General features: G+C 34.4%; 2 protein-coding genes across 6 annotated transcripts; one reads left to right on the top strand and one right to left on the bottom strand.

Moving 5' to 3' along the window:
- Positions 1-617: 617 nt before the first annotated feature.
- LOC145636109 (mannosyl-oligosaccharide 1,2-alpha-mannosidase MNS3-like) lies at positions 618-8673 on the top strand. Of its 5 annotated transcripts, none has more exons than XR_014114026.1 (7): positions 619-1043; positions 4108-5039; positions 6633-6894; positions 7338-7535; positions 7690-7838; positions 7921-8235; positions 8342-8673. XR_014114026.1 is itself a non-coding variant. In XM_081687566.1 (7 exons), exons 3-7 carry the CDS (start codon positions 4123-4125, stop codon positions 8177-8179), a joined length of 1785 nt encoding a protein of 594 aa, XP_081543692.1. In that variant the 5' UTR covers positions 619-1043; positions 2617-2795; positions 4108-4122; the 3' UTR covers positions 8180-8673. The 5 variants fall into 5 exon arrangements, 4 of the variants coding, with proteins under 4 accessions (XP_081543691.1, XP_081543692.1, XP_081543693.1 ...); XM_081687566.1 differs by adding an exon at positions 2617-2795 and having other exon boundaries at positions 7921-8673; XM_081687567.1 differs by adding an exon at positions 2670-2795 and having other exon boundaries at positions 7921-8673.
- Positions 8674-13268: 4595 nt separating this feature from the next.
- On the bottom strand, positions 13269-17916 carry LOC145636110 (potassium channel KAT3-like). Its single transcript, XM_081687568.1, has 11 exons — positions 17029-17916; positions 16728-16943; positions 16491-16646; positions 16315-16372; positions 15894-16211; positions 15197-15436; positions 14985-15083; positions 14851-14883; positions 14583-14768; positions 13831-14500; positions 13269-13678 (listed from the first exon to the last, which is right to left on the bottom strand). The coding sequence occupies exons 1-11, from the start codon at positions 17205-17207 to the stop codon at positions 13572-13574; spliced, it is 2262 nt and encodes a 753-aa protein (XP_081543694.1). The 5' UTR covers positions 17208-17916; the 3' UTR covers positions 13269-13571.
- Positions 17917-24250: the final 6334 nt, after the last annotated feature.

The following is a 24250-nucleotide window of genomic DNA, read 5'->3' on the forward strand; positions in this document are numbered from 1 at the left end:
GGAAAGAGAAAGAGAAGCCCTAAAAAGTGGATAGCTGAGGTGTGATGCATCTCTATGCGATGAAGGCTAGGTGGGGCTTGGAGTGGCAGCTCATGATTGTAATGGTGATGTTTTGTTTGTTGTACAAAGACCAATATAACCCTTGATAAGTTTATCAAAAAGATTAAAAATAATTTCATTTCAGTTAAATAAGTTCAATTCAGTAAAAATAATTTCAGTTCAATAAAAATAAGTTACGTTCAGTAAAATTCACTAAATATAAAAAGGGTAATGCACATATAAGCATTTAATATACTTCCTTTTTTCGTATTAAGTTGGAAATTTATCGACAATTCACGAGTAAATCGGTGTAACAAAAGTTTATTTATTGTCAATTCTATCTACTTTTAGCTTATTATATGCGTATATATTTCTTTCTATTAGTTCAGCAAAAATAGTTTAAATTTAATAAAAAATAGTTTTAATTTAATGAAATTAATTTCAATTCAATAAAATTAATTTCAATTTAATGATTCAGGATAACTTCATAACTTGTATTCATAACTTATACTACGTACTTCGTATTTCCTTTTGAATTCGCACGAGGAAATCTTAGTTGAATCAATAGACGTGTTGACTCCATGTAAATCACTCACCTCCCCCGTATAAATTTACATCAGCTCCATACGACAACACTGATTACTCTTCACAATATTCTAAATTGAATCTCACAAACACCCAATTCAGACACCAATTTTCGTCTCCCAAAATTCAATCCAATTTCCTCAAGATCATTAAAATATTTCATCCAAAAAAAAAAAAAAAAAAAAAACTTTTGAATGAAAAATCGTCGTAAATTTTGATCCAGAAAACAAATCTGTAACTTGAGTATTACACATTTATACTACACCCAAATCAAAGCTGTTTTTCGATTTCAAATTTTGAAGGGGAAATTCAATTTCCCCTTTATCATTTGTTTAACGAGCATGTCGAAATCTTTGCCTTACTCCATGAAAGATGTTGAATATGATAATGCTAAGTTTCGGCAACGCTCTTTCACTAAGGTTTGATTTTTTTTTTTTCTTTTTTCTTTTTTTTTTCCTTACCCTTAATTTTCTCATTGGTTGATTTTTTGTTTTTTTTCAATTGCACTTAATTTTTCTCTAATGTGATCTTCGTCTTATATAGCAAATTTATCATAATTAGTATGCAATTACTAAAATTATTGTGCTCAGGTCCGGATTTAATAATCGTGTTGACAGTGTAATTTGGACTAGCAATGAGATTTCTTATTCCAGATTTTGGGAATTTGGACTCTTGATTGAGGAAAGAAGCCCATGAAACAAATAGGGATGGTGGAGCAATTGATGTTGTGAGGGTAAAAAAATCCGGTCCGGATTTGATAGTCGCGTTAATAGTGTAATTTGGACTTGCAATGTAATAACGTAGTTCGGATTTTGGGAATTTGAGTGCTTGATTGAGGAATAAAGGCCCCTGAAACAAATAGGGATGGTGGAGCAATTAGTGTTTCTGGTTCGGATTTAATAGTCGTGTTGATAGTGTAATTTGGACTAGCAAAGTAATTACGTAGCTCGGTTTTTGGGAATTTGAGTGTTTGATTAAGGAATAAAGGCCCCTGAAACAAATAGGGATGGTGGAGCAATTGGTGTTTGCGGTTCAGAGTGAATAGTCGTGTTGATAGTGTAATTAGGACTAGCAATGTGATTACTTTATTTGATAGTCACATGATCTTGGTTGATTACTTATTGTTGATGTCTAAGAATATATAAGTTTCACTGTGTTTGGGTTTAGTTGTCATATTACTGGTTCAAATTATTTTATCAACTCAAGTGTTAGTTCTTGATGGAGGAATTATTATTGTATCCCCTAAATTTCGGCCTTTCGGGTTCAAAAGGTTTGTTTGAGAGAGTAGCAATTTGGTGCACACTGTTTCTAGAACGCTTGATACAAATGGGTTTCCTAATAGTTTGATTATATTTGCCAGAGGATTATGTTGACAATGAAGTTGGTTAAATACATTAAGATATAGGGATGTAACCGTATCTTTGGAATACATGTTGTTCCTCCATATTTCTCTTCATATATTCTTCAAGAAGACCTCCTACATCTCATTGATGGATGCACCCTTGGGATGTGAGAAAACACATTTATGTTTCGGATTATTGGGAAAATATCTCTGTGAAGAGTTGAATGTGTGTGTGTGTTTTTTTTTTTTTTTTTTTTTTTTTTTTTTTTTTTTTCATATTTAAACTATGATGTAACTGACTAAATTTTTACAGTTCTAATGGACTTTAATTCGCTTGAAGTTCAGTGCCAAAGATGGGGGTGTACGTTTTGTGTTGTGCTTGTGTAAGAAGTATGCAATTATAAAAGCATAAGGGTCTTTGAGCTTAATATTTTTATTTATGGATGAATTTGTTAAATGGGTATGGATGATGATATTTAATCGGCAAGCTTTATTTATTTATTTATTTGATGGTTTAACAAGAGCTTGCCTAAAAAATCCTTCGTTGCTGAGAAAGAACTTGTGCCTGTAATATCTAACTTCATCTCTGACCAAGTGTACTGCACTTGCTGAGGTTGGCTTTATGACATAACCCTTACTCTATTATGAAGGTTTGATCAGTGACTCTGACCAAGGATATTGGAATGCATTACCCCTGTATCAGATGCTTTAGGGTATGAATCGGATGTGAACTCTTCAGTAACGATCAACTCATCTAATTGTAGCTGAGGGATCATTGATCAAGCTCTCAGCTTCTAACTGATTATTTGGGTTAACAACATTTTCTAAGGTTAGCCTTTAACTGTTGTTATTGACTAACGATTTACTGCACCTCGCCCTGCAAAATTACTATTGATGTATCACAGAAAGTTTTCCCACTTCTGAATATACTATACCCTGCCTCTACGGTAAGAGAAATTCTCTCTAATGTCTCTAGCAAACTGGGGCATATTATAGGGTAAAATTTATGCTAGTTTACCTTTGTAAGAGGCTATTGCAGTGGTAATTGAGACATGATTTAGCTCACTGGGATACATGTGAAATTTGTGACAGAATGTCAGTTACAGCTACGTGTAAATGAATTGTAGAACAGTAATTATGATAATGAGTTTTCCAACCAAACAAATCGCTTTAACTATGCAATTGAATGTGGAATATATACTGAAATTACTGTTGGTAGTAAAATTTGCTACTGAGGATTCAACTTCATTCACGAATTCTTGTCAGGCTTAGGTACTCCGAATTCTTATTTACGATACGATAGTAAGAAGAAAAATATATAAATCCTATCCTAAAAATACATATTTCCTTTTGAGGAATGTGAATCTTTGGGATTTGTTTATGATGGAGTAGATAGGACTCCAAACAATATACAAGTTTAGATATCAACTTTTCATCCTATATGAGACTCACAATGGATTACCTCCTTGAGGTGTTTGGTATGTATGAATTTATTCCTTGCTAGTGAAAAGTAGTATAGAGACGTCATCTACTCATTTCTGCTTTAGAACCTGAATTCTTGGATATCTAGAATGGTCATTAGAGCCAAGAAGTGCCTCAGCCAACAATTTACTGTTTCAACTAGTTTTTCACTATTTCACTACAAATATTCCGTCAACTACTGTGTTTACACGATGTAGCCCATGCTCCCTCTTTTGCATATCTTCAATACTGTCAGATAGCTAGTCAGTAGCTCTTGCATTTCCAGTTCTAATAGTTGTTGACTGAGCTGTTGTCCTTTGTATTTTAAAAAAGAGTGTACAGTGTAGAGTGGAAAAAGGTCTTTAATAAATTGAAGAATGGATCATGCTGTTCCAATGGTTTTGGTTCTTTTGTAGTTGGTTTGTTGATGCAATACATTGGTACATTCTTTTCTTTAAGGAACAATATTCATAAATTTTGCAACCATCATATTTATGTGAAACTGATAAGCACATTCTGGCTAGTAGAAGTCAGTAAGCCACTAATTTATGTTATCCTTCTCTGCAACATATACTAATATACATTTGCTTGTTCACATACTGGTACATCAGAAAAATTTGGTTACTAAAGCTATCATTGCTGTACATTTACTTTGACTAATGGATATTGTTATTTCATAGGTTCTTAACCAGACAATGCTGACCAAGGATGTTAAACGTAAATGTCTGGGATGCAGCACTGGGAAGTTTCTGGTGATAATTATGCTTTTTGGCCTTGCTTATCTCATTTTGAGACAACCAACACATGCTGTTTCTTCCCACGGGATAAAGGATAAAGCAAATGTTACAGTGAACACTAGTACCCGACTGAGGGGAGTATTTAGAAAACCACCAAGGCTACCCCCTCGATTAACACCTGATGAGATGCATACTAATAATAAATCTATCCATCAGCTAGATGCAGACACATCAAAATGGATGGGAAAACAGCAGCAAGTTAAAGGGGCTTTTATTCATGCATGGTCTGGTTACAAAAAGTATGCAATGGGTTTTGATGAACTTATGCCATTAAGTAAGAGGGGAATAGATGGTTTAGGTGGTCTTGGTGCAACAGTTGTGGATGCTCTGGATACAGCCATGATAATGGGTGTAGAGGATATTGTTTATGAAGCTGGATCTTGGATTGAAACTCACCTTGCAGAAAGGATCAGTCAGAAAGGCCAGGTTAATTTGTTTGAAACTACAATACGTGTTTTAGGTGGTCTTCTAAGCGCTTATCATTTAAGTGGTGGAGCTAATTTATCATCTCCGTCTGTGGGGCCAAAACCAAGTGCATATCTCAAAACTGCAACAATCTTAGCTGATAGGTTGCTTACTGCTTTTACCTCTAGCCCAACTCCCATTCCCTTTAGTGATGTTATACTGCGTGACAACACGGCACATGCTGCCCCTGATGGATTAAGTAGTACATCAGAAGCTTCTACACTACAACTTGAATTCAATTATCTCAGCGATGTACTGGGTGACCAAAAGTATAGCTTGGAAGCAATGAAGGTATTGGAGCACATGAAGACTCTACCAAAGGTAGAAGGGCTAGTTCCTATTTATATAAGGTATTGAATTTAGATTGAATATAAACTTCATCAGTTAAAAGATGGTTTGAGTTTTTAGCTCTAATTGCATATGCCTTTGTTTCTATTCAATGTTTTATGGATCTTGTTTATGCATTTATGCCACTCACCATGTTTATGTGCTATGTAGTACTATCAGTCTATCATGCTAGCTAGACAATGCTTAATTTTGGCCCTGGGTAAACCTTTTTATCTTGTTGAAGCCCAACGCCTCACAGTTCAGTTAGCTCCCTAATGTATTCCCTCGTGGCTTGTGAAAATTACATATAAAATATTGAAATGAATAGAATATTCTGTAAAATATCTAATGGCTAGAGATAAAAAGAAGTTACTAACTTTTTCTACTTATCTCTTCACAGTCAATTTAACAGCATTATATCATTACCCTCTATAAAAGAAAATTGCTATCATAGAGTGTTGGAAAGTGTATAGATTGAGAAGACATGCTTCTTTTCACTAGAAAAATTTATAATTCCGATGCTTACCTTTTCTATGTACTTTGAAGTTGGATAATATCATTATGTCCTTATGAATTAATGCAGAACATTTGTGTCAGGGTTCAAAATTTTTAATGTGTGAAAAATAACACAAATGAAATACTCAGAGATAAGAAACACAACACTAGATACATGGATTTCATCTTGCTTTGAATTGAGAAATGCTTATAAGACAGGAGTAAAGAAAAGTCAACAGATAGCAATTGTCCCATCAACCTGATTTGTTGGTATGGTCAATAGTTGATGTTACCATACATCTTTAGTGTGTCTAGAATGGTTTATTCAGAAGAGAGGTTATGGAACATGATTATGTTGCACACGGAGAAAAAAATTGACCCCCTTGTCTAGTTGGCGGTAATAAGAAGTGGTAATAGTGATGAATTTGTTTGTAATCTCATAAGAAATACTCATTCTTCATATACTGCCATTGCTACCCTATCCCACTTCTAGAAGTAGAAATGGGTGGTAATGAAAGTGTACGGGGGAAAAAAAAAATTTGGGAGTAGAGAAACATCACCATAAACATTGGAATGAGGATCTCCTTACAAAATTACATTATAGATCCATTACCAGTGGTACCATTAATTGCTGCTTGTGAAATTAATTGAGAGGCATTAGACTCAATGGTATGTGTTGCTTGATTTAATGGTCATTTTGATCTTCTTACAAACTCTGAATCATGTTGTAGTTTTTGGGTTTGTATATTGATGATTGTTTGCATGTTTGTGTTGTCACTTTACTTCATCTTTATGTACAGTTTAATAATCATTTTTGTTTTGCACCTTATGTTTTTTCTAAGGCGCTCTAATTTTGCATTGAGTCATTCTATATCTACGGCCATATTTTAGTAACAAAATGCTGCTAATAGGCATTCTAATGGTTTTATTTACATAGAACTAAGAAGCCACATGCATGTCTTTAGATAAGACTAACCAGTTTTTAGTTACAATTTGGATTCTATGTCTTCTTGTCTCCTTCCTAGGAAGTAAAGATAGCTGTGTTGATTTGGCTCAGTCTTTTTTATTTTATTGTTATTGATACAAGCTCTTTTGTTTTGCTTCAACTTTTGTGTTTGCAGTCCTCAAACAGGTGAATTTAGTGGAGAAAATATTAGACTGGGATCACGTGGTGACAGCTATTATGAATATCTATTGAAAGTTTGGCTGCAACAGGGAGCAAGTCAAAGCAGAAATTTAACATATTTACATGATATGTATGAAGAGGCTATGAAGGGTGTTAGACACCTCCTTGTCCGAAAATCAATCCCAAATGGGCTGGTTTTTGTTGGGGAGTTACCTTATGGAGCCAGTGGTTCTTTCAGTCCTAAGATGGATCATCTGGTATGTGTTTTTAAATGAAATGTCTGTTGACTTTGCTTTCCTTAGATTTAATGTTGTTTGTGAATAAATGAGTGTGTATATTGCCTACTGAAGCTTTTTAATCTGCCAAAGTTTTTTTGTCTTTTTCTTGCTCACTGAAGCTTGTATGATTAGTTAAATATAATTATTTATTATTAAGGCGATAATTCTAAGCTATCCTATATTTTTTTTTTTGTAATTTTTTAAGTATAATTTTACATCTTTTATTTATAATACTTCATATATAGCCCGTATTGACTCTTTCCTCTTCTTTTTTGCTGGCTCTTTGGAAAACCACGTATATAATAAAAGTAATTTTTTTTTTTTTTACTAATTTAGTGATAAGGTTGCATAATTTAGGTCTTTTACGTTGGCTGCTAATTACTTGAATGTATTTAATTTTGTATTATTATTTCTGCCTTTAGGTGTGTTTTCTTCCTGGCACTCTTGCTCTTGGTGCCACCAAAGGCATGACTAAGTCAAAAGCTATGAAAGAGAACTTGCTAAGCTCTGAGGACCTGGAAAATTTAAGGCTTGCTGAAGACCTTGTTAAGACTTGTGTTGAAACGTATTTCGTAACTTCCACTGGTCTTGCTCCAGAAATTGTTTATTTTCATGTGGAGGTCAGTGATTTCATGTTACTTTGTCGAAAGTATTAAACTTTTTTCCTTGCAGCAGTTTTGATTGCTTTACTTTGCACCTTTTATCTCCCTTGTTATACATATGTGGCTGCTGTCTGATAGAGATTTTTGACCCATTTTTTTTCAATTGAAGCAGGATTACTTTGAAGAAGGGTTTGATGGTGGAAACAAGAGTTCAAAATTTCTGAATGACATAATTATCAAGCCTGCTGACCGTCACAATCTGTTACGTCCTGAAACAGTGGAATCCTTGTTTGTCTTGTACCGCATAACAGAAGACCCAAAGTTCGTCAAATTTTAATACCTTGTTTATTAGAGATTTATTGGGTTTTTTTTACTTTATTTAAAAGCACTTTCTACTCTGCAGGTACCGTGAATGGGGATGGCAGATATTTGAGGCGTTTGAGAAATATACAAAGGTTGATTCTGGCGGGTATACTTCTCTTGATGACGTGACTTCTCTTCCTCCTCATAAAAGAGACAAGATGGAAACCTTTTTCTTGGGTGAGACACTGAAGTATCTATACTTACTGTTTGGAGACAGCAATATCGTTCCACTAGACAAATATGTTTTTAACACAGAGGCACATCCTATTCCTATTAATGCTTCTGTCAAAAGGCAGTGATGCATGATGAGTTTATATGGTGGATAAAGAAGCATTTGACCTTGCTGCGAAATATGGTATGCATGGATCTAGCGCTTACAATTGGCCTATTGTTTATTCTTGCAAATTCTCAAATACTTCTTTTTGCTCACTACTGAACAATCTATTGACGGTAATTTCAAGTGAAACGTGAGCCTGTCTATCCCATGCAACGGAGGGCAGATTTACACTGGTAGCTGCTGATTAAGGGCTCCAGGGGGTAAACCGGTAAAGCTTCTTTGAATCGCAGTTTTTATGACTGTTCACTTTCCAACATGACTTTGTTGTAAATTACATGCACGGAAAAATTAGGTTATATGCATAGTGGTCTTCCCCCTTTATTCACAAACAAATTAGACTCACATAATTTTGCTGTCCCAAATGACATTTGTATTAGACACCGTCCATTTTATACAAGTGATCTATAGAGTTGCAATTTATCTGGAATTCTATGCTCAGCAATGATTTTTATTTAATTTTTTTTTTCCCTCTCCTACTTTCACTTTCTCAATTTTCTTTGATTAGTGTCTTCAATTTATCTCTTTACCTTATTCCATTTTTCGCGACGGTTTTTGTGACAATTCATGTAAGCTGACCCCTGACCCTAAATCAGTTTGGGACTGTGCTTTATTGTTTTTGTAGTTCTGCAATTAATTTGCTTTGGACTGCTTGAATTATTGATAATTTGATGCACCATCTTTGAAAGAAATCTGTATTCGCATGCCGCTCTGTTCCCCTCTTAAATCTGCAATGCATCATCCACACAATTTAGAGTATTGCAGATTTGCAGGTTGATAAGGTAGAGAAAGAAGCCATAAGCCATTAAATAATTTTGCAGGATCATCAAATTAATTTGAAATTTGTTATATAGTTTCCGATTTTGAAGGAGATAGGTTGGATCAGCAAAGCTGTATGTTAAGATTTTTCTAATCTGTAGGCGGTTTTGATTCATGCACAATACGCCGCTGATCGTTGGTTTTGTTTGTTGGAACATAACTAGCTTTAGAGCAAGTCTTGAATGATAAATTGCAGGCAAGTCTTGAATGATAAATTGCAGGAAATTAACATTACCTAAAGGAAAAATTGACATATGCTACCAGCAAAAGCACTTCGTGTCACATTTGCTACCCGTTTAATTTTTTATTTTATTTTACTACCACCAAATCCCAAAATTAGAGATTTCACCACCTTTTGTCTTATGTCGTTACTTATCCGTTAGTGGGGCCCAACCACTGTTCAGCCACCACACTACCACCCAAGCCACCTCACTGCCACCGTTCAACCTCCTTTTCCACATCAACACTGCCCCGAAACCTCACTGCCACCCCCTCCCCTCGCCGGCGACCAGCCAGCCCCTTTCCGTCGTCAGAGCTAAGCCTCTCCCCTCGACTACCACCGCTACATCATCAGCCTCCCTCCCCTGTTCATTTTCTTTGGCTGCTCTAATTCGCTTCTTCCATCCACCATCATCTAAAATCAACATCTTCAAACGCTTCACCTTCAATCATCATCAAATCGCAGCCGTTGATTCGATTCAACGCATCTCAATTCTCAATCGCCCAATTTCATCAATTTCGCTCTAGAGTCTCTGAATCTTTGGTTGAATTGGGGCGTTAATTTCCAATTATGGGGCTCCAAATGCTAAAATTGCGGGCTGATATTTGTTCGATTGGGCTGTCGATTATGGTGGTGCGGGGCTGCTGGTGGAGTGCGCTTTTTGTGGTGGCGCTGCAGCCTGCAGGCAGCAGTGTTGGTTCTGAATGTGCTCGTTGCAGTGTTGCGGTGGGGGTTGAAGTGTGGGATGAGCTTGGTGATGTTGGAGAGAACAAGGAATTCGCAATGGTTTGATGTTGTGGGTGCGCTGGTGGCAGTTTGCAGTGGTTTGATGTGATGTCGGTGATGGTATAAATGGTTGTGTTGCTGGAGGTGCGGCTGACAGGGGTTAGTGAGGTGTTTGCGTGAGGAGCTGGGAGTATGGGAGTGTTGGTGAGTGGTTAGTGTAGTGTAGGTTAATAAATTAGTGTGGTGAAGGATAAATTGGGCCCTACTTAACGGTAACATTGACAGAAACCGTTATATGGTAGTGATATATATAGTTCGGGAATTTGGGTGGTAGTAAAATAAAATAAAAGATTAAACGGGTAGTAAATGTGACATAGGGTGTTTTCGCTGGTAGCAAATGTCAAATTTTCCTTACCTAAATGTTGTTTGGTATGTGCAATTATCTCAATTTTAACTAGAAGACCTGATTTGACTTTTTGTGGGTTGACATTGCTCGCATGTTATGTGAAAAGCTGAAGGCTAAAATTGATTATGTTAGCCAATTTTGACTATCTGATTGTGTTAATTGATTTGACGAGCTGATTGTATTAGTTGATTGTATAAAAGTGTTTGATAAATAATTTTTTTTTTTTTTTTAAATCTGTTTGAGTATGCAAAATGACCAATAAGGACATTGACATATTTGATTGTGGTAGGGTTTTGGGTTAGTTAAATGATATAATTATCATTTCACCTTAAAATACTTGAATGAGCTAATGAAAAAGCTCATCCAAGTATCATTATAACAATGAGCTTATTTGGTGAAATAAGATCTTTGAATAGCTCACGACCAAGTATCTCAATTAGCTTATTGTAGTGGTCAGTCAATTAACATTGGTCAAAAAAGCTAATTTGATTCATCAAACAACTTTATTGCCATGTTTGGTGAAAAGTTAAAAAGCCAAAATTAACTATGTTAGTTGATTTTGACTACGTGATTGTATTATCTTATTAAATTAATTGATTGTATTAACTAATTGTGTAAAAGTGTTTGGTAAATAGTTAATTGCTTAAAGTTATTTGAGTATATAAGATGACTAATAAGTTAATTTACGGGTAGTTAGAGATAATGTTTTAGAGTAATGGGGTATAAGTGTAATTACATCGTAACATATGAATAAGCAAAAGGAGCTTTTTGAAAAGAAGCTTATTTAGTGGAATAAGCTTTTTGAATCAGCTCACCACCAAGCAACTCAATTAGCTTATTATAGTGGTTAATTAGCTAATATTAGTCAGATAAGCTAATTTTCTCTACCAAACACGTTCAAACATCTTATGTGAAGTGTGAAGTACTTGATAATATTCGCATGATGTAGTTACCTCAAGTTCTCACCTGTAGCGATCCGACCCATAATCACCTCTAGGCGTAAACAAAAAGAAACAGGAGCTGAACCACTAATGCAAAGCGAAACAAGTATCCTATAGCAAGGACCACTTGTGTAAGCCGAAACAAAGGCAAAATGGTCCCGAAAAGGGCAGGGCAAGACACTAAGGCAGCCCCTCCCGCACATCCCACCGGTCCATATATAAACTGGCCGATACACAAAAACAGCTGATGACTAATGACTACACAAAAAGGGCGCTCCCTAAATTGATCATTTGTTTGTTGGGGACCGAATTGACGCTACCCCCTCCCTTTCTTTCATGTTTGCTCACTTTTTGCAATTTGAGCGCAATTTCTCAACTACTAGCACGTTGTTTTGTATCTCGCTTTCTTCTACATTTACTTATTTTGTATTTTTCTATAAACCAACAAAGTTTGTAAATATCTTTTCCCTTGTTTTTATTATAGTGGTTTGTAATGCATTTGCATCTCATTTGATTGAAACAGTGACAGTGCCATTTTTATTCCAGCATGTTTGAATTTTCGAAATTGTCTTTGCTTCCTTACATTTTTGTCAAATCTAGATACTTGATATTTCTGGACTTCTGGTACAAAATAGTGTGTGCTAATTATGCTAGGTACTTGATCATGGTTCATGACATCTGATATTAAATCTCGTTTACATCATTTGTCTTTGGGACTTTTTTTTTCCTAAATAAATTATGTGGAAATAGCCAAATAGGTACACCATTATCAGTATGATGACTAACCGTTTCATTTACTCAAGGGAGAGGTAAACTAGGTCAATTTAGAGGATAGTTAAAAAGTTTGTTTAGAAAGGATGGATATCGTACTCATATTTTTAATTCCGTTTTGAAATCTGTTGCAGACAGGTAATTAAAAGTGTACAAAGGTAATCGATTTTCTTGTTACACTTTTAATTACTTGTTAAAGAGAAAATGAAAAAAATTTACAAATTATAAAAAATTAGACCAATTAACTATCATAAGACCACTTTGTAGGTGGGTTGGGGCGTTACGCCAAGGAAGAGAAAAACCGGTATAGAGTCACATGCATGACTTAATTACAAAAGTGGTCGAGTACGACGATCATACACAAGTGTTTCTCTAAATATAGAAGTAGATGATGTGGTTGTCGAAGAAATGAGGTATTGATTGTGCTAGGAGGGAGTCCTTGCATAAGGAAAATATTAGTTTGTTGTTATATGACTAAGTTGGAGACGTAAATGGTTTATTACTAATGGTGTTTGTTCCATTTATTGCTTACTTTTGTGTGTAGAATTATATACTAAGGTAATGCTTGCTAAATATAGTAAAGGGAATTGGATCACTGATTGATAGTAATTTCAATGTTGTTCAAAATGATTATCATTGGAAATATGTATGCTATGTATGCTAGTGTTATTAATTTGGCAGGACCTTTAGGAGGAGATCGATATGTTTACTAAACATGATTCGAAATGATGAACGAATGTAATTATCTAGCCTGTTGATTGTTACAATCTTTTTTAATGTATCGCCAATCTTTGGCTATGCTATGAATTTACCAGGTATGGCTTTAACAATTTTAGATGTTTTATATGTATGCAATAGTTGAATGTCATAATATAGTGTGAGAACTTGGTATACTTATTATGCAAGACCAGCTATCCGCCTGTCTTGTCTTTATAGTACGTCATTTTATAATTTTATAGAGCCTTAAAGGTGCATACTGATCCCATTGTAATTTGGAGACTAATGCACAAGGGTACTTGTGACTTTATATATATGTTTCAAATTTCTGTTGCATCGTTTTATCATACAGTCATGCAATTGACCAAACTGAATTTCTTGCTATGAATGACAAATTGTTGGTGACAATTGCTGTGGAAAGTTAAGTCCACTTCAGTAAAGTCTAAATGCAATGTAGAACAAAAACTATTGTTATACAATACTGATAGACAGTCACAAGGAAGAAGAGGTTCTAGGACCTCTTTAATAATCTACTGTTGTATTAAACACTCAAATGAGGGCTTCCCCTTTCAATTTCAGTAAGTTAAGGAACTTAATTGATTTACAAGTTTCCTATCCAATTATCCCATCTGTTCTATGATACACTTTTCATTTCCTCAAAATTTATTTTGGAAGGAGGTTAGAAGAGTTCCATTTATTTGCAACTTGCATTCTAATTATGCAGCTAAATTGCATTGGACTCTTTGGAACCTCGATGTTATTGCAGAAAAAATAGATGATCTCCATCTCTAATGACACCAATATCTTCTACTTCTGCATTATCAGTGCTGGTAATTCTTGTAAAGCATCCATCGAACTTCTGGCCTGCAGTGCACAGGTGTTTGACATCAGAAGGATACACAATAGATGAAGCAGCAGGAAAAGATAAGTTTCGCTATTGAGTTTAAGAGTGAGGTCTGATCCATCATATTCAACTGTATCTTTCTAAAGTAAAGGTTTTTAAAAGAGGAGTTTACCTGCAATACTGAACAGTTCTTCAATGCTATCAGGCAGAACAATCAATTTTCCAAACTGCTTCTCTATACGGTCACTTTGTGACAGTACGTGAATGATAACTCTAATATTATTGTTTAAGTTTGCAGTTGCTACTCCAGAATAGCTTGGTCTAGACATCTCTGCTACTGCCTGGCTACAATAGTTCTTGCTGCATTCTCGGTTCTCATGGTTGTTCTGGAACCCTGGTGATTGTATTTCACCAGCCTCTACACTAATCCTATCACTTGATTCTCTTTTTCTATGAAGTATTTGTTCACTATATATGTTTTCACTTCCTTGTTGCACTGAGAAATTTGATGCTCCCCACTTCGTGTCAGCACCTTCATCGACCAGAATCTTAACTGCACCAAGTTCTTCATCCTGAACAGCTGAACCAAACTTTGGTTGATCGTTTTGGATCTCTGATTGAATTCCCATGCCACATGTAGTTGGATTGTGGAATTCTTTAGCGTCCACCTTGTATGTGGCCTTCCATCCTTCATTAGTCAAGGAACTTTCATGGAATCGGGCTTCACATCCAATTGTAGAGCACATTTTACATCTGTGTGGACCATGAAACCATCCACCACAAAGGTATTCCTCAACTACTGGCTGCATTAAACAACCTAGGCTTTCTAGAGACTTGAGTTTCTGCAAAAAAAGATTAAGAGAATGACATTAGCACTCTGTCACCAAAACCAAGCCCAACCTGTTTACTCTTTAGCTTAATTACCAGATACAGATTGCTCATAATGATGTGTCCGTCTTCCTTGTGTGTGTGAAAAGAATTTGTAATCGAAGTTCTATTTAGCCTTAGTATCTGAGACAGCTCTGTGGTCCGAACTGTGAAGGGCTGCGGTCTGTCACACAGGACTCCTATATCTCCAAATATATCTCCTGCAAGTATCTTTTGAATAACCTGCATATTCTTTTCACTGTCAGACTTCATGAAACTTTGATTACCCTTTATGCTGTCACTGTTAAGTCGAAAGCACAAGTACCTGTTCATGCCCATTAATGTGAGCTACCATGTCCTGTGAAAAAAAAAAAAAAAAAAACCAAAACAGTTCCTTAGTCTAGCAGCTCTTTTGTGAATGCCTGGCATTTTAAAGCGCTTGAGACAAATAGACTTTACCAATGAACCGGACACAAGGATATACATATCTGTTGGCGCTTCATTTTGTAAAATGACATCTTCTCTTGGTGGGAAATATTCAGCCTCTATGTCTGAAACCTGTATACAAGGACTTCATAAGTATATCATCATTTAGAAGAAATCCTGCAGTGAATCTTTTTTAAGCGTCTTACTGTTAGTTTTGAAGTTTGACGAGCTAGAAGATATCTTACCAGTTGTAAAAAAAAGTTTTGTGATACTCCACGGAAAAGCTGGACTTTCTGGAGAATGGGAAAAAAAAGATGTTGTGCAATGTTCGATCGAAGAGCTTTGGGAAGATCATTCAGGGTCTCATGCTGTTTTAAACTGTCTGTTTTGAACTTCAGACAAATATGTGACAGCATTTGGTCCTGTATTCGTGGAGGAAGCTGATTGCGTGTTGCGAATTCTGAACAAGCCCTGACTGTATCCCTCTGTAGATTCAGTTGAAACGAGCAATAAATTAATGCCTATCTCTCCTTTATTTTTTTTTTTTTTTTTTTTTTTTTTTTTTTTTTTGTATACTTTCCCCATCTTATTGTCGTTGTCTGAAACATCTATCTTTCTGGTCCCTTTTCATTATTTTATTTGGTTTTTCTAGACTAATTAGTGCATTCTATTATCCAAGATGTTCGGAGTCTTGAAATTTTAATATTATTTTCTTATCAGTAAGACAGTTGTAGCATTTTTGTTTTCTTTTACTCAAGGAAGATTTGCAGTTCTTAAATTAGTCACAAGGTTTACGTTGCAGGCTTGAAGCTACAATTCAGTTATAATGTATGCGAATGGTATGAACTATGTATTGTTTCTTCAGTTTTTATCTAGCAGTATTGGAGCTTATTCTACAATATAACTAAAGCTGGCAGGAGATGCGAAATTGAAGCTACTTACAAAAGTTCGGGTGTGACTGGTCCAGTGAACAACAAGGTTTGTCATGTTTCCGATAAGATAAGATGTGAGTCCGAGGTTGAACAGCATGTAGAAGATGTCGAATATCATCTCAATTGTGTTTTCAGCATGTAGGTCACCGTAACCAGTTGTAGTTAGTGTCACAATAGACCAGTAAATCGAGGAAATATATCTTTTCCCTATGCTCTGTGATTTAAAATCCGGATTTACTGCACCAATCCATGTTTTCTTCGGATCAGGGTATCTATCTGCTATCAGATAATAGAAGCATCCAGCACAGTGAACAGCAAATAGAGTTACCTGGAATAAAATCGTAACCATGAGAATTTTTTTCGTCTCAATGATTGAACTCAATTATTGTAGTTGACTATGACAAAGTTAAGTGAAGTTCATGATGGCTTACTGAGACAAGTTTAGTGCAGCGGGTCCAAAAGTAGTTGAATCTGATATCTTTCTCAAGCCTGAAGTCCAATAATAGAAAAGAAGAAATAATTTTGATGAGTATCTTTTGTCAACTCTGAAATGTGATGCAGAACACAGATAGATAAAATATGGTTTATTCCGAGTTCTGTTTTGGACCTTGCAAACAGTGAGCTGACTCTTCGAAGTCTCCAGAGTCTGAGCATGTTAAGTGCTTCAAACCCCAGTCCACCATTGTGGTTCGTAAAGATGAGGCTGAATGTCTGAAGAGGCGCTGTTGAGCAGACATCGAAAATAAACCAGGTTGATAGATACCTGTATGAAGATGTAAGAAAAAGTTTAGCTCAAATTTCAGCAGCTAAAATGACAGAACTGAAAGGACTTCCTGTTTCTGACCTGACTGCAATTTTTTTATGATCATCAATAAGTAGGTAAGACCTACGATCAAGATATGCAACGAAGAAGGTAAGAACTATATCAATGGCAAAAAAGGCATTGACAATGTGATCAATGATGAAGATTGTATCCCGTTTATATGTAAGGAACGCGAATTCAAAAGGGCAGATCCATGCCGAGTACACAACCAGGACAACTAGAAGCATCTCCCATGCCCTGAAAATATTAAAAAGTAAGCAATGAGAAACTGCATATATACCATAGAATATGTTCTCATTTTTGCAGGGTGTGGCTATCTTACCTATAGCGAGGATCAAAAGGTGAAACAATATGTTTTTTGAGTTTTATGGCGTGGTTCATTCGAGCACCAAGAGATGGCAAGATATCACTAGAGAAAACGTTACCATAGCTACTTCCTTCGATCCTCAGCTCATCTGTGTAGAAGCGGTTGAAAAATGATTTTGTGCAAGAAAAGGACATGCTTAAATGCTAAAATAATTTTTGTGGCGCTCAAGAGCAGATAAGCTGTAGTAAAAGAGCGTCCAAAAGTTATTGTGCAGGCTTCTAAGCTGTGTTTGGAAGGTTTTATATAGTGAGGTAAGAATCTATTATTCCTATTCCTTGAATCTTTTGTATTTGTCAGATGACTGTATTATGGCAAGGAAGTAGCGCGTAGCTGCCATGTACTTGTACAGATGAAGAAATTTAGTGAACGCGAACTTTCTTTACATGTCTCAATAGAAATGGCAAGCAAGTATACGTACATATGGACCAGGAAGAGATCTTGTGTATGTAGAAGAAAGATCATGGGTGGGGTTATAGAGAGATATAGAGCAATTAATGTGGCAGAGATACGTCTCTTTTGTGTTTTAAGTTTTTGCTGGTATAATTTGATTGGGTCCATGGGTACGAGAAATAGGGAAAGCACTCGGAAAATTGCTAGTTTACAGGGTAAAAAACCAACAGGTTCCTGATGTAAACTGGAAGAAATGTTACAGACTTACGGTTAACATCGATGGTAATGGTAATGGTAATGTTAACGAGTACGACTAGTATTGGTGGTGCAGGAAGGAAGTGCATCAGTAAATTCTGTAGTATATGATATGTAAAAAATTCTGTAGTTTATATAGAAAAGGAGCTGTGAAAACTTGTTAAAGGCAATTCTGGAAATTGAGTTGACAGATTCTGAGTTAATTGTGTTTTGATGTTTAGACTTCCAAATTCCAATTCATAGTTTAAAGATAGAGGGAAGCCAAATTCTCAAGATGACCCACATCCACCCCACCCCAATCCCCACCCCAAAACACACATAAAACAAGTGAAGAAAGGAAGGGGACCAGATTATCCCAGTGGATTCTTGATTATTTGCATAATGTGAAGTAGCCACATGGTCCAATAAACAAGCTTTTAATATATATGTTTTTTAGTTTTTTTGTTTTGGAAATATGTTTTAGGTTAGAGATTAATTGGATAAGGTCATGTCCTCTTCCCCTTGATCACATAATTGAAATTATATTATTGATTGGATTGTATTAAAATTGAACGGAGTTAAATTCTGCTGATTATGCGAAATTCGTGGCTTTTATAATCTTGGTTTGATAATAACCAAGAATAAAGAATAATAATGAAATTCACTTAGAACATGTATGTATTGTTTTACTAATTGAACTAGTTGAGAGTGAGGGGTAGCTCAAGTGGTTAGAGCTTCCCTCCCGATTTCAGAAAATCCCGGGATTGATTTTCATCACCCCCGCCCTTGTGGCTCTCTAAGCACCAAAAAAAAAAAAAAAAACTAATTGAACTAGTTTACTTTTGAAGCTATTTTATTTTGATTAGTCTTAGAAAAAGTTAAAGTTTTTTTTTGCTCTTTCTTTATCTATATCCTGTCTCAAATACAGAAAATATAATATTTTTTTTGAAGTGAAGGAATTACAGGATCTCATATTGTCAAATGAAATACACAAAAAGCATTAACTAATTATTAATCCTAAGACTGAGCTATATAATTACATAAAAAGAGACTTTGATTTTGAAGTGTGGATGCAACTTAGATCACCTTACACCCAATACTAAATATTCCACACTAAAAGGGGGTGGTGTGAATGAGAATTGAACTGTGACCTTCATGTTAAAGGACCAATTCAACTAAAAGACTTAAGTTAGCGATTGGAGTTCCATGATTGATTTTGTAGTCTGTCGCATACTCCTAAATGGATGAGGTCTTAATCTCTTAGACGCATACCATGTGCACTTAAATGTTAAATGAGAATATAGTCCAATAGGTTTGGAATCTCTCCATTATTAGATCTCTTAATAATGAAAGCGCCCTTGTGTAATGCACAGGACAGCTCAATGTTAGGCGAGGATCCAGTCCAATAGAGGTGGAAGCTCTCCCCTTGTGGCCTTAACTGCCTCTAAATCCCATGAAGTTTAGTTTGTGGTCCACTGTTGGAAAAGTTAGCACCATGTTGCTCCTAACTCCTAAGTCATATCTTAATAGGGCTTTTAATATTTAATGAAATTAAAGTTGTTTTTGGATTCCAACTTGAATCAAACTAAACTGAACTAATTAAATCGATTTAAACATATATTATAGGTATTTTGGTTAATTAGGGTATAGGATCCACCTAAATTGCCAATGGAGCATTCGAGGAGGATGAATGTTTAATATCCAAGGACAAACGATGAATGTTTTAAAACAATTGTTTTATGTTCATGCATAAATTAAATGTTATGCACTCCCTGCATTTCCTTAAGTTTTACTCACTTTTTACTTTCATTTGTATTTATGTTTTAATTACTTATGCTTAATTTCTATAATTTTAAGTTAAATTTTTATTCATTGTTTATCATCGATAACCATACTTTCTAGTTCCAATTTAATTGAATTAATTTCTTAAATTCTATCACTTGTCAAAGTCCATTTCACAGTATCTCAAAAATTAACATGGTATCAAAGCCATGTTGAGTTGAGTTGTAATCTGGGCTAGTAATATGGGCAACTCACATGTGCGAGCGAGTGTTAAGCCTATGAGAAAACCCACATGTAAGTGACAGTGTTGTCCCAGATTGAAAAAAAGAGAAAGCTATGTCCATTTTATAAGGTTAAAGGACTTACTTCTCTCAATTTCTCATTGCCATATGATTTTAGGATGGACTTTCCTTTGGACTTGTGAAGGGGACTCTATCTCTTAATTTGCAGCTATGTCCCAAATCCGTATTTAACAAAAGTACTCACATGCATGTATACCTATTTTCATTTTTTTCTTGGTCTAATCGAGTAGAATTCAGTTAATGAAAAGAGTACGATATGGTCAATATCACAACTGTGGTATAACAACAACCAAAAAAAAACGGACAATGTCTATGGCTAAAATTAATTTGCAAGTTTCTACGATGATGGTGACGGTGGTTGCAATGGATTCGCAAAATAGCAGCATATGTGAAATAAAGGAGCAGGTGACTGACAAAAATTTACATAAGATAGCTCTTTCTTGAGAATCTGAGGTGACAAATACATCCATGGTAGAGTAACTATGGAAGAGTAAAGGCACAGAGCATCCATTGACCATTATTATTATTGCATATTTCTGTTTTTCCATTTTTTAGGTAATAAGTTTGCAACTATTATAAGCATTGTGAACTTTCTTTGTCATTAAAAAAAGAAAAAAAATAAAAAAATAAAATAAAATAAAAATCTAATTAGAAGGTTAGTTGTGTTAACTTATAAGTTCAGTATTATTTTTAAGCTAATAAAAAATACACTTTCTTTGTCATCGAATAATCTTCTAATGTTACTGATTCGATATTATATTTCATCTACGTTATCAATTTTTATTAGTTAAAAATTATATTTATTGAACATATATATATAAAACTGAATAACTTTTTACAGAATATTATATTTTTAAGGTGAAAAGAACAAGGCCTTTGTTTTGCAGCTTTATTTTTATTTTTTTTATTTTCCCAAACCGGAGACCTTTTTTTTGAGACTATTATATATATGGAGCTTTCTTAAATATAATTAAATTAATTGATAACTATTTTTAGAGCGCTTAGCCAATTGATTTGGAGTAGTTTGGGAAAAATTAATCAAAATGTTGGACCATTATAATACTCTGATTAGTTCATAAGCTAACCTTTTAATGCATAGGTTAAATTTGTTTTTTAAGTTGGTACTGTGATAAATAAATAATATAGAAGTAATAATTAAAAGAATTCTATGTAAGGTTACTAAGGCATGCAATTCGGTAGATTCATGATCTTTCCAAGGTGCAAAATCGTATTAACATTTTAGATTTTATTGTACAATTATATTGCTGCTGAGAAGGTCAACATGTTTATATTTAATTTGAGGTAGGAGAAAACGTAAGTGTGTGTAGAGTCTTCTTTTGGTCAAACAAATCTAGCAAGATAATGTAAAAGTTCAATTCTATTTGGAAATAGATTGTCTTTTCATGCTTCGATTTATCGCATATCTCATTAACATCACAATCTTATGGTTCAGTTGCATGTTCGATTCAAATTGGTATATGACTAATTAAATGGAACATTTCCATTTGAGTTTATTAAATTCTGACTTATTTATTATCGTGTCAAATTTCAAAAACTTGTACAATTTTTTTTTTTTTTTTTTTTTATTTTTTTTATTATTATTATTATTTTAGAAAAAGCACAAATAAGATAATGATGTAAAGAATATTTGATCCAGTTTTAAGATTTTAACTAAGCAAATAAGTTAACATTAATCTAATACAATAAACAATAGAAGGTTTTTTTATACCCGTATTTCTAAGTTATTTAACCGATCTCAAAATATCCCGCCACATTGCAACAACTACACAAAGTCTTATACGTGGCTGGCCACACCGTGTGGCCAGCCACTATAGGGGTTACTTTGCTAGTGTAATGGGGGTTACTTAATAGTGTTAAAGGGGTTACTTCATCATTGTTATAGAGTTACTCGGTCAATATTATAGGGATTACTTAATTGGTATTACAGGGGTTAATTAATCAATGTTATAGGGGTTACTTTAAGTGGTCACACGGTGTGGCCGGCCGCACACAAGACGAACTGCAACAACTAACATACCAATTTGTCCCTATATAAAACGGTTCTTGTCTATCACCTTCGATGAACTAAAGTTAAAGTAGAACTCTCAAGGAAGACCAGGTTAATTGATTAGTATTAATTATGAAAAAGCTTAAATGAGAACCATATGTGTGAAAATAGATTCTTGCATTGTATGTATCTTACTATCTTATCCCATTGAATTCATTGATAGCCGACGTTTTATAATATAATCTCACGTCCCAAATACGCTATATGGTTTGACCCACTTTCCTTTTCAGCTGCCTCCGTTTTGCCTTTTTCTTTCATTGAAACGGGTAGGGTCCCCCATCTTCTGTACACAAACCATAGATTATTAGAATCCAAATCATGCACCTCTATTCTTATTTTATTTTTGTTTTGGAATATTCTTTTTCCTGTGAAATCATCGATAATTTTTTTTTTACAATTTTTTTTTGATTTTTTTTTTTTAAGTAAGGAAAAATCATCAATAATTATTATTAAGCCTTTTGTGATTCCGTCTTGAGGTGTCAATTGTAGGTCGAGTTTGGTTCAGTTAGGATGAATTTATTTTAAAATTGAGTCATGTTTTCATATTTATAACATGTTTGATAATTAGCTTAGATGGCTAAATAGTCAATTTTGTTGTAAGTGGTTTGGGGTTCAAATCCTCTTATCTTTATATTTTTTTATATTAGTGATGATGTGGCATGTTGTGATGTTGGGTAGGTGACGTGGCGCCATCAAGTGTTTGTGAATTGACGTGGCGTCATGAATTGTTAGTGAAGTGACGTGGCGTAATTTGGAAAAGTCTACGTGGCGCATGGACGTTTTTATAAACGCCTTTTAATATATTAAATATAGATTATAAAATGAAATATGTATTTTTAAGTTGATTTCAAGTTAGGTTAAGTTTTGACACTTCTACTACCGTGAAATTTTTTCCCTAAAAACGGATGCACCGTGCTCCGTGCATCCGGATTTCTTTTTTAAAAAAAAGGTGGAATGAACATATATTTGTTTAGTAAAGAACATATAGTTCTTTTGTAAAGAATATATATAGCTATTTCACAAACTTTTAAAAATCGGGTGTATAATATTATTGTACATTCGTTATAATGATAGCCTAAAATGATCAAAAGTTACCCCTGACATGAATAAAAGTTATTCCAATATGCATAAAAATAACCCAATACAAATAAAAATTATCTACGCTTTAGTAGTAAAGAATCGCATTTTAAGTGACTAAAAATCAATTATTGGTGATTGAATGTAATTAAATTACTTTTGTAAAACTTTTCTTATTGTCTATTTATATAAAAATTGTATTATGTTTAATGTTACCCAAAAAAAGGCAAAAAGTTACCCTAAAATTAGCTAAAAGTTACCCTTATACTACTCGATGTACACTAATATTAGTGTAAAACGGGTGTATACAAAAGTTTTACTAGCTATTATATAAAGAACATCATATATACTTGTTTTGTAATGAACATATAGTTGTTTCCATAATATTAATAAAGAACATGATGATATAATGTAATGAATATTATTTTATTCAACAAAAAGAAACAGAAAGAAATAAATAGTATTTTTTAAAGAACGTCTAGCTTTTCAATTTTTAAATGAATTATTTGTTGCATAATTGAAGAGTTTTGGTAATTATTTCCCAATCTCAATTAGAAATTTGTATATTTCTTCATATTTTAATTCCACTTGTTTGAATTGTTTAGAGAGAGGAATAAAAATCTTAGAGAGTGAAATAGAAAATTTAAAGAGAAAAAGAAATTCTACAAATAGAAGTGACGAGGGGTAAAACTAGGCCGTTGACTAATCCTCCCTCGGTCAAACTAAATTTATAAACACTTAACAAACCTAAATATAGGTATAGAGGCAAGTCAAGGGTCGAACCCAAAGGAACGGTAATGTTCAAACGCTCTCAATTATGTGCTTAAGTTAGGTCGAAGACAAAGATAAAGAGAGAACTCTAATAACTAACAAACAAAGAAACCAAACAAATAAAGCACTAGGGAATGGGGATCTATAAGTAATCACGACAATTGTAGCAACTCAGGAACAACATGCAAATCAATGGTTGCGAAGACTAATGGTAAGAATAATCAAAAGAGCTCGACAAGCTATCTCCTAGAGGTCTAAGTAGCGCCAACTACGAGAGACACTAACTAGAAACGTCACTAATCAAACTGAATCGACAATAGCAATTCCTAAATCAATGGTCCGTATCATTAGCAATTACAATGCAATCTAGCATAATTCTCAAGGCCTATCGAATTACATACATTAATAATTTCCATTAATCACTTTAATCTCAACAATTAATCAACACAATCCATCCGCAAATTAAGCACAATCAATCAATCATACAAGTTTTACCCAATCCCTAGCCAAACAACTACTCTAACATCATCATCAAATCAATTAAAAACTAAGG

Source organism: Chenopodium album, chromosome 6 (assembly GCF_948465745.1).
Source record: "Chenopodium album chromosome 6, dcCheAlbu1.1, whole genome shotgun sequence".
NCBI lineage: Eukaryota > Viridiplantae > Streptophyta > Magnoliopsida > Caryophyllales > Amaranthaceae > Chenopodium > Chenopodium album.